Source organism: Solanum tuberosum, unplaced genomic scaffold, assembly GCF_000226075.1.
Source record: "Solanum tuberosum cultivar DM 1-3 516 R44 unplaced genomic scaffold, SolTub_3.0 scf00191, whole genome shotgun sequence".
NCBI classification, from domain to species: domain Eukaryota; kingdom Viridiplantae; phylum Streptophyta; class Magnoliopsida; order Solanales; family Solanaceae; genus Solanum; species Solanum tuberosum.
In genome coordinates, this window is record NW_006239117.1 from 843007 (window position 1) to 854284 (window position 11278).

The 11278-nt window shown below is 35.7% G+C and overlaps 3 protein-coding genes across 3 annotated transcripts; all 3 read left to right on the plus strand.

Moving 5' to 3' along the window:
- The first annotated feature begins 1765 nt into the window (after window positions 1–1765).
- Window positions 1766–4011, plus strand: LOC107062044 (replication protein A 70 kDa DNA-binding subunit B-like). Its single transcript, XM_015312253.1, has 7 exons — window positions 1766–1936; window positions 2016–2446; window positions 2529–2653; window positions 2742–2823; window positions 3066–3183; window positions 3277–3434; window positions 3822–4011. The coding sequence occupies exons 1-7, from the start codon at window positions 1766–1768 to the stop codon at window positions 4009–4011; spliced, it is 1275 nt and encodes a 424-aa protein (XP_015167739.1).
- A 2572-nt stretch (window positions 4012–6583) lies between these two features.
- On the plus strand, window positions 6584–8209 carry LOC107062045 (uncharacterized). Its single transcript, XM_015312254.1, has 2 exons — window positions 6584–7061; window positions 7338–8209. The coding sequence occupies exons 1-2, from the start codon at window positions 6584–6586 to the stop codon at window positions 8207–8209; spliced, it is 1350 nt and encodes a 449-aa protein (XP_015167740.1).
- Window positions 8210–8896: 687 nt separating this feature from the next.
- LOC107062046 (ATP-dependent DNA helicase RRM3-like) lies at window positions 8897–10952 on the plus strand. Its single transcript, XM_015312255.1, has 2 exons — window positions 8897–10362; window positions 10493–10952. The coding sequence occupies exons 1-2, from the start codon at window positions 8897–8899 to the stop codon at window positions 10950–10952; spliced, it is 1926 nt and encodes a 641-aa protein (XP_015167741.1).
- The last annotated feature ends 326 nt before the right edge of the window (window positions 10953–11278 follow it).

Genomic DNA, 11278 nt, shown 5'->3' on the forward strand with positions numbered 1-11278 from the left:
TTACAAATTTGGCAGATTATCGAAAAAGTGTCAAATTGACACAGTTGGGCGTGACATGAGGTGTCTAAAATGAACAAAGCCTAGTTAAGGTGTCTAAGTGAAAGATCGTGCCAAATTTAGGGGGCCACCGATGGATTAGGCCTATTTTCACTAATGCATACTTGTATCAATGAAATAGGAGTACCATATAATTCATACTTGTGTTCTTATAAATTTCTCATGGTCTAATAGAGTAGAGGATAGGGAAGTGAGTTTCTCACCAAATCAAAAATATTTTTTAGCAGTAATTAATTAATAATAATATAATAGCTTAATTGTCACTAAATACATTTTTAGAAGTAATTTCTAGTGAAGATTACATTTTAGCACTAATGCAGCTAAAGCCTATAACTACATTAGATCTCATAACAATTAACTAATATCGATAAAAAAATTAGCACTCTTTGTTAATATTATATTTCTACCGGTACAAACTATGTTTGTTGTAGTGTCATCTAATATTACTATGTTTGAAAAGGAAAATATTATGGCAATAGATGAATATAATGCTATAATAGCAATTCTATGAAATCTATCCTCATTTTTACATGTTTTTTCTAGTTTAAAGTTTTCTAATTTAATTTTATTACTTATCATTTTCATAAAAGTTAGAATTGAATCTCATGTTATTTGGGATAAACTTATTTTTTAAAGCAGAACATTATGATTGATATTGTTTGAGAGATTTTCATCTTTCTTTTTCACCTTTTGTGTGTGTCGTCTATAAATTTATCTTGTAACTTTACAAGAAACATTTTTTAGGAGGTAAAATTAATTCTTGACTTAATATATTTAATTTTTATTAAAATAAATTTAAAATTATAATTAGTTTTATATAAATTATTATCTACATAATTAGTATAAAACTAATTACCTATTTCGAAGAAACTTTTCCTAATTCCTAAATAAGGGGTTCGAATCCCAACTTTTATGAACTATTTAGCCACTTTGGGCCAAATTTAAGTTCTTTTGTTGGGCCTCTATGTGGCAGCCTTTGGGGATCCATGTGGGCCTCAAATTTCTTTTTTCTTAGAGTTTGAATTTGAAACATAATCTATATTACTTTAAAAGCATCAACTCCTAACCTTAATGTTAAAATACTAAAATACCCCTATCCCACATTACAGCCCCTGCGCTATATACATACACCCAGTCGGAAATGCCACCAATTCAAACTGCTACACTTTCAACATCCCTCTTCGCCTCTAACAACGACCATTACTAAGCGACACCACTTCTGCCGCCTCCTCAATGAAACAACACCTCCGTCCAGCAATAACAAACAGTCGCACCCTACCACTTTCCCCTATTTCTATGTCTGCCACTGAGATTCTTTCCCCCCATCAAACACACCACAAATACAGTTTAAGCATTGGCACTCAGACAAAAACTCAAACACATCATCAACGCATCTGCTTTGCCTTTCGAACAGAACAACTTAGCATATGCTGTGCGATTTCATTACCACATTGTAAGTTCTTCCCTTCTGAATGACATTCCGTTATTTTTGGAAAAAATTACAGTCTAAAATAAGGCAATATGAAACACATTCATATGGAAACCGTCACTTTGTTCCATCCCCTGGCATCAACAACAACAGTCGCATACCTACATGGACAATTTTGTTTTTTCCTTCAACTGGTTACATACACTTTCGTAGCCATTCTGAAATAACATTGTTGCACTCATGTCCTCAGGTACCTGCAGTCATCAATATTCAACCAACATGGCGACTGAAACGGAACTAGCAAAACAGTCTGTACCGATAAACAAGATACCAAAAAACTCTATTGAATCTGTGATTAGAGTCTTAGTTATTCGCAGAGGTTCAATAACACCTTATAAAAATTCAAGGAATGAAGGAACTTATAGAACAATTATATTAGTTGACGAAGAGGTAACACCATTGACACTTTTACTTCCGTTATCGCACTGTTACTATTTGTTCTACTTATGCCACACTTGCTTAATAATAGGGCACAAAGATTCAAACAACGCTATTTAATAAGCATATCGAAACATGGAAGGACTTTTTGAAGCCAAATAAGAGTTACTACATTGCTAAAGGACGCTATGATCGTGTCAACCCCAACTACTCTTCTGTGCATAAAGAAGTTGAATTGGCCTTTACAGACAACACTGTCATAAAGGAGACCGACCATGAGGTTTCAACACAGAAATTTTCTGATGGTTTTTTATCATTAGACGCTGCTGATAACTTACCTAATGGTTCTGTTCTAGGTAACTATCCAAACGTCAAAGTTGTAATTTTCATGCTCCATTACGTAAGTGCTATCGCTAATTTACACGAGCAATTTCCAGACTTGATTTGCGTCTTAGTTTCGGTGAATCCCATCATTCAAAATGCAACTTCGAAGAGGCGAGAAATAGTTGTTACAAATGAGTTGTAAGTTTTGCTGATTCATAATCTAACATCTATATAAATATATGACGGTGCCCTGACTTTTTACTTCTAACTGATACTGTAGGATGGAGCCTACAACTGTAACTCTTTGGGGCGATTTTGCTGAAAATGACGGTGCATTCCTTGATAAGCTTAAAGACGATAAGCCTATACTCGGCTTATGTGATGTTAGAGTTTCAATCTATAAAGGTATCCAACCGTCTATTGTAGCCGCTCAACGACTATAAACTGACTATAGCTCCTGTTTGTAAACATTAACATGTCTTTCTCATACTAGGCCGATTTGGGATCTCTACTATTCCTGTGAGCAGCGTCTTAATCAATCCAATTTTCCAAAAAGCACTCGACCTTCGAGCCTGGTACGTTACCTTATTCACAAATGTGTTCAGCACGGTTACTTTAACCCAACTGCCTAAACATATGATCAAACTACACTTCACTATTGTAGCCAAGTGAAATCAAACGTTGCTCTAACACGACATAATCCCTCTATTATCATTGTTCTGTAGTTGCATATACCCATATACCTGAAAAGCATATGCACTGAACACACCTCACTCTTAATGGCTCGCACCACTAACTAACCTCATTGTATATACAGGCGCGAAATCATAGAGGCTGACAACAAAGATATTATAGTAGCACCAACTAAGGCAATGAAAAGAGCTATAGAAGTTCCGTTGGACCATATTCTCAATGGGTTGTTGGCTGAATCGCAGGTACATACTAACCGATAATCCACCCCTCCATAAATAAAATTTAGATGTATATTTAACATATATTCACAAATGTGGTATATTGGTGCTTTGCAGGATTCTATGTACAAGTTCAAAGCAACGATTGTAGACATACTCAATAAAGATGAGCCATGGTATTTGTCGTGCAAAACATGCCGCAAGAAAGTCAAAGTTATAAAGGAGGCTGCAGCTTGTACTAATTGCAACATTGATAATGTAGAATATGCAATGAGGTTAGACTCTGTTAAAACTCCATTAAACATCTACTCCTTACAAGACACAAACTTTTCATATTAAATTTTTACCCCTATGTTGAAGATATTGCTTACGACTTGAAGTGTGTGGTGGAGAAAAACGTGCTCAAGTCGTACTTTTTGAAGCGGCTAATAATTTACTAGGCTGCAAGGTGCAAGAGTACATACAAACAACCTCAATAAATGTATGAAATTTATTGAAAGAGTTCACTGAATTCACGTCGTATTTACATAGTATCATGTGTACCTTACTGCCAACCTTCAAACTAACATATTCAATTGTTTATATCTTATAAAGAAGGAAGAATGTCACTACTACCGCAATTTGGTGTTGAGTAAAGACAAACAATTCAACTTCCTTGTCAGAATTGATTTGACAGATGCAAACCCCCGTAGGAGCTTAATTGCCGAAGAAATACATCAACTAAAAGATGAAGCACCAATTATCCTTGAAGAAGAAGTCAGATCAGTGAGGAAGTACAGGAAGAGGGCTAAGAAAACCACAAATGCAGCGGCCCAAATCAACCAAAAGAAACCCAAAGCCGCTAAAGATTAGACGTCTTTCTAAATTCTGTAACTAAACAATGTGTGGCTTATACCGTATAACCAATGTTTGTATCTTATTATCTATTTATGTGTGAAATTCATGTGTTATTTGTATATATAGCCTCTGGTCCATATTACCTTCTACCATAGACAACCATTTTCCAATGGCTACCACAGACTCCCCCAAACAAACTATGGTTATCCACCTAAAGATGCTTACAAATATATTATGCTTCATATGTACAGTGATTACTTCCCACGGAGATTGAATACTATTAAATTTGCATACCATTGCAGAAAAAAGTAACTTCATTAATTAATTAGCACAAATACCAATTCACCAGACACCACATTTATTATTAATCTTCATAATACCAAAGAAGGAAAAGTTGTTTGAATAATGTTTGGTGTCTTTTACGACATATCCTCACTTTACATTTAGTTTAGGGTAAAATTTCAAAGACATTATGTTTTTATATAAATCAAAACACTATCTATGAGACTATATGTATTTTTGTTACTAAAAAAAAATTCAAATTAGTTATTTTTCAATTAAAATATTATTACAATTGAAAATATATTTGACGCGCACATGTACGTTAATCGTGAATAATAGTAATAACTTCCTTATTAATGGTAGTAATAACTTACGATAAATATTTTATAATTTGATTTTATGTCTAATTTTAGTTCACCTTCGCTTACTTACTATATATAAAATTTAAAACTTGATTTGATGTCCAACTTCAACTCATCATTGCTTTAATGATTCTCATTTATTAAAAAGTGACTATGATATTTAAAATGAACTTATTTCCTAATTAGTTAAATTTACTAATTTTATGTGTATAAGAGCTTTTGGAGAGTGAATTTAATAATAAATAACTAAGTTTAATAAAATTACCACCAAAATTACTACAGATGCGTCACCTTAATAGCTATTATCTCAAAGTTTATTTGAAAATAAGCAATTAGAATAGTTAATAGTAAAAATAGTATATTATACAATCCTGCTTAACCAGAACATTAACGTTACTAGGACAGCCGACACGACAAACCAACGCATCGGTCAACAGTCGCGCCTACTCAAAACCATCGCAACTTTCCAGTAGCGTTGCGCCGCAGTCCAAAAGTTCCCTACTGAATCGTTCCCACCACTTCGACAAGCCCCTCTTCAAAACACTATGGCATTGCTCCATCTGACAATAACAACTCGCTCAACTGTGCGCCTTCTGCAAGAAATTCATGATCCTCCAATTATATTGTAGTCCTGACATTCCATTGTTCCATCTCTTCAAAATAATTATACATTGTCACTCAAAGACACATTCAGTTACACAAACCGTCAGCAGAATCTATTTGTTCAATCCCCAGTTATGCTGTCATATTAAATAAAATTCGCAAGACTACAAACTTTACACAACAACATCACGCACGGCGAATTACAAATTGTAAGTTTTCCTTTATTATCATAACACATTCATATCAGATACATTATCCTTCACTGTGAACTGCATCCAGTAATGATATATGGATTATACTACTCATAATAATGAAAACTATACAAAACCATGGTAGCAGAAAAATAGTGGCTTCATCTTCAGCATCTTACGTAGAGACTATCCTGTTATATATAGATAATAGCATAAGTACAAAATTTATAAGCACTCCCCCAATTCTGTTTTCAACTAATGTATTTTTACAGTCAACAAATTTCTAACAGGAAACCATTCTCTCAAAGGCACTGCAATTAAAGATGGAAGTGCAACAGAATAAACAGCCCAAAACAAGAGGTCTGTTCCCGAAAATGTATCTTTAACATCAAAATCAATCTTACAAACCAACTAAATATACTGCAATTCTAACATCATATCATCACATCGCATTTTCAACAGCGGTCAAGCGCAAAATACTCACGGATGTAGAAAGGGCCTTGCGACGAGTTCAAAAATTCGTGGCATCAACTAATCAAATACAAGATGAGCACGCTCATGAGCCACAGGTGAAGAAGCGGAAAAAATCAGTTAAACGTATGGCTATATCAGAGGTGAATGATGATGGAGGTATATAAACTCAGATACTATACACTAACAACAACGTAACATTTAGTGCTATCACCATAAATACAAATCATTCATTAATACTGTTTTGTTGGGCGGTATAGCAGTGATTAATTGCAACTTGACAACAACATCAAGTCATAAACTGGAAGAAGAAATAGATTGCACCTACTGCAATGCTCTGAGGTTTCAATATGAACCCCCGACATTCTGTTGCGGAGGTGGCTATATCAGCTTAGCACCTAATGAAGTGGCCGATGACTTTTATGAATTATTTGTGTCTGACTCAGAAGATGCCAAGTTATTCAGGAAAAATATACGCGCGTATAATAGCATCTTTGCGTTTACATCATTTGGAGTTAAGATCGATAAGGAATTGGCATCTTCCAGGAAAGGAGTTTACAGTTTCAAGGCACAAGGACGAGAGTATATCATGATCTACCATCATTAATCCCAAACAATGACAGACCACGGTACTTTCAACTATACTTCTATGATACCGATCATGAATTAGCCAATAGAATGTCGGTACTGGAAGATGCAAACTTATCAGAGGAGGTGATGATCAAAATAAGAAACATAATGGAGAGGAATCCATATGCAAAATTCTTCTCACAGCTTAAAGAACATACAAGCTTTCAAAATATGGAAATACGCATAGCTGCAAATGCATCATTAGACCAAAGGGTTTATAACAAACCATCAGTGGATCAGGTGGCAGCTATTTGGGTAGACGGTAACAATCCAAATATACCGTTTGAACGAGATATTGCAGTACATGAACACTCAGGTTATAAACATCGAGTCAAACATTATTATGGATGTTATGATCCACTTCAATATCCTCTAATACTTCCTAAAGGAGAAGGAGGTTGGCATCAAGGAATACAAAAGTGTCGCAATCCAATAAAAAACAGTCAAAGAGCGGCGTTACCAAGTCACCAAATAGGTAGATCATCATTCACAAATGCCGCAGAGATGTTTGCCCATGAAGAACAAGGTAAGCACTTTCACATATAGCCAACAAAAATATACATCCAATTGCCTAGCATCTTACACCTTGTAAATAATAAAATTCAAATGCTATAAAGATAATATGGAAAAGTTACTTATTCCAATTGACTAGAGAAAAATACGCACTATATGATACTTTACTTTATGGAATAGAAAAAACACTGGCTCGCCTAAAAGTCAGTGTTGCATTATGCAGTTATGTCCATGAATTTCCCACTACCATTATTAGTAATCCATAACTTGTACTTTTAACTACATGTAGGTGTACGACGCGAAACAAAAGGTTCGATTTCCTGCAGGGAGTACTACTGTTATAAACTACAAGTCCGAACAAGTGACAAGTCCATATTGTTACTGTGCGGGAGATTGTTGCAGCAGTTTGTTGTGGACATATACATCAAAATAGAAACAACAAGACTTGAATATTATAGATTAGAGCAATCAAATTATCGAAGGGAGATACTCGAAGGTATTGTGGATAGTGTCACGGCAGGCGAGAGTAGAGGGGACAAGGTAGGACAAAGGGTATTACTGCCAGGATCGTTCATTGGAGGCCCCAGGGATATGCGACGACGCTATATGGATGCTATGGCGTTGGTTCAAAAGTTTGGAAGACCAGACCTATTCATCACCATGACATGTAACCCAGAATGGATTGAGATTCAACAAGCCTTGCTTCCAGGTCAACTACCTCAAGACAGGCCAGATTTGGTTACCAGAGTGTTTCGAGCAAAATTACAAGACTTGAAAGATCAAATCTTCAAAAAAGAAATATTTGGACCGATTGCAGCACATGTTTTTGTGGTAGAATTTCAGAAAAGAGGCCTACCACATATACACCTGCTTCTAATATTTAAAGAAGGTAATAAGATACGATCAGCAGACGAGTATGATAGATACATTTCTGCCGAAATCCCGGATAGTGACACACATCCAGAATTGAGGGCATTAGTTGTAAGACATATGATACATGGACCTTGCGGTGAAAAACGAAAGACAAGCCCATGTATGAAGGATGGACAATGTAAATTTCACTACCCACGAACATTCAACAACAAAACAATACAAGGAAAGGATGGATATCCAATTTACAAAAGAGAAATGATGGGAAAACAAGTGAGGTCCGGGGAATGAAGATGAATAACCAATGGGTTGTACCATATAATCCATATTTGTTGATGAGATATAATTGTCACATTAATGTTGAGGTATGCTCAGGAGTTAAAGCAATAAAGTATCTTTACAAATATATATATAAAGGGCACGACAAATGTGCAGTACACATTGAATCAAACGATGGGGAAAAAGTCATTGACGAAATCAAAAGCTTCCAAGATGCACGTTGGGTGTCTCCACCAGAAGCAATGTGGCGAATCTATGAATTTAACCTAACTGAAATGCATCCAGCAGTTATAAACCTACAGTTACATCTACCGGGCAAACAAACAGGTACTTTACAAATTTTACTCATATATTATTGATAGCAACCATGACAACACAAAATAACCCGATTACTTTATAATATACTTACAAAACGATATGTAGTGTGCTACTGGAAGAGGCAAAATCTAAAAACTATTGTGGAATCTGATTTTGCAAACAAAACTATGCTTACCGAGTATTTCAAGATATGCTCTATAGACGTTGAGGCTCGCAAATATCTCTACAGAGAATTTCCAGAGTATTATGTTTGGAACTCCCAATCCAAAATATGGACAAAAAGAAAATCCCGCACCGTCATTGGTCGCATAAATATTGGTAAGACAATTACACGTACTTTCTATGTCGATTAAATACAAAAGCTTCACATAATAAACATAGATGCTCAATATCGCAGCTAATCCACGAGAAGGAGAAAGGTACTATGAAAGGCTATTATTGAATCACGTTCGAGGGCCAACTTCATTTGAATACTTACTCACTGTTAATGGAAAGCATTGTGAAACTTTTAAACAGGCAGCCAAAGAAAGAGGGTTATTAGAATCAGATAACAGCATTTCAGAATGTTTACGCGAGGCTGTCACCTTCAAGATGCCCGCCGCCCTTCGATGTTTGTTTGCAACAATCTTGGTTCATTGCAACCCAACAGATGTCAGATGTCTCTGGGACACATATTATGGGGATATGTCCGAAGATTTTCAAAGGAGCCATTCAAGCACAACAAACGCACCAATCCAATGTACCTTGAAAAGTATTAACTATTACTTGGAGAGTATGGGACAAAGTGTGGACAAATATGACATCCCTCAGATCAAACAACAACCACTTCAAACTGAACCACGTGAATGTAGAGAAATAATAGAAGAAATGTCTGTGAAAGTGCCAGCTGAAGATGTTGCCTCTCAATCAAAATTGAATCAAGAACAAGCGCAAGCTTACAATACCATTCTTGAAAGGGTCGACTCAGAAACACCGGGGTTGTTCTTTGTGGATGGGCCTGGGGGAACTGGGAAAACATTCCTATATCGCGCGTTACTAGGAAAGGTTAGATCAGAAGGTATGATAGCATTAGCAACTGCAACCAGTGGTGTAGCAGCAGCAATATTGCCTGGAGGACGTACGGCACACTCAAGATTTGCCATACCACTACAAGTAGATGAGACAACAATGACAAATATGTCGAAACAAGGTGGGGGAGCTAAACTAATTAGACAAGCAAAATTAATAATATGGGACGAAACACCCATGGCAAATAGACACATAATTGAAACAGTCGACAGAAGCTTTCGCGATATAATGGATAGCGACATTCCTTTTGGAGGGAAAGTCATGGTATTTGGAGGGGACTTCCGTCAAGTTTTGCCTGTTGTACCAAAATCTACACGCGCGGAGACGATAAATGCAAGTTTGGTTAAGTCGTATTTGTGGCCTTTAATGGAAAAGATTCAACTATCAACAAATATGCGAGCAAGAGCAGATACACATTTTAGTAACTTTTTGCTTCGAGTTGGAAATGGGGAAGAAACCACAATAAAGGATAATTTAATAGCACTTCCAGAACAAATGACTGTACAACATACACAACATGGTAATCCAGAAGAAACCTTGATCAGGGAAATATTTCCAGACCTTCAACAAAATTACAGATCTACTGACTATATAACGGAACGGGCAATCTTAGCAAGTAGAAATGAATTTGTAGATAATCTAAATGAAATCCTGATTGGGAAATTCCCTGGAGAAACAAAAACATATATCAGTTTTGACTCAGCGGAAGATGATACCAACAACTACTATCAAGAAGAATACCTCAACACCTTAACACCAAATGGACTACCACCCCATAGGTACATTATCAAATCTGTCTAAACTTTTTTAAATGTCTTATTATGTTACTTCATAGCGCAAAAGATAAATCAACAAATATGTTCCTAAGAATACATAACAATTAATGAATCTTTACAATTTACATATTAGGTTAGTGCTGAAAGAAAATGCGCCAATCATGCTGTTGAGAAATCTAGACCCCTCAAATGGATTATGCAATGGGACTCGCTTAATTTGTAGAGGATTTGACAAGAATATCATACATGCCGAAATAACAACAGGTCAATATGCAACAAAACAAGTGTTTATTCCAAGGATACAACTATCACCACCGGAGAATGAAGGATATCCTTTCAAATTTATTCGGAAACAGTTTCCAATACGTCTATGTTTTGCAATGACAATAAATAAAGCACAAGGTCAAACAATACCGAATGTTGGATTGTACCTACCACAACATGTCTTCTCACATGGTCAACTGTACGTAGCACTATCAAGAGGAATATCTATGGCGACAACAAAGGTATTGGTCATGACTGAACAACCAGAACGGTACAAAGGGACATACACAAGAAATATTGTGTACAAGGAAGTTTTAGGCGAGATTTGATAAATGCTAAGAAATCGAAGCAATCGGAGATGGGAAAACTAACACATTAAATGAATCAAATGAAAGATTATTCAGATGTATTCAAAAGTTTAATCGAAGGGACGACTATATGAACAACACCATAGAACGAACTAATATGACATTACAGTTATATATATTCTATTATGTAATTATACACTTACATTATAATACACTATTTAAAGGGGACATGTTAAACATGACAGAACAGAAGTAACAGACAAAACTGTCAAATCATGCAGAATTAATTCGAAACATATGTCGTAGTAACAAATATAAGATATTACAATTGCCTGCACATGCCTTAC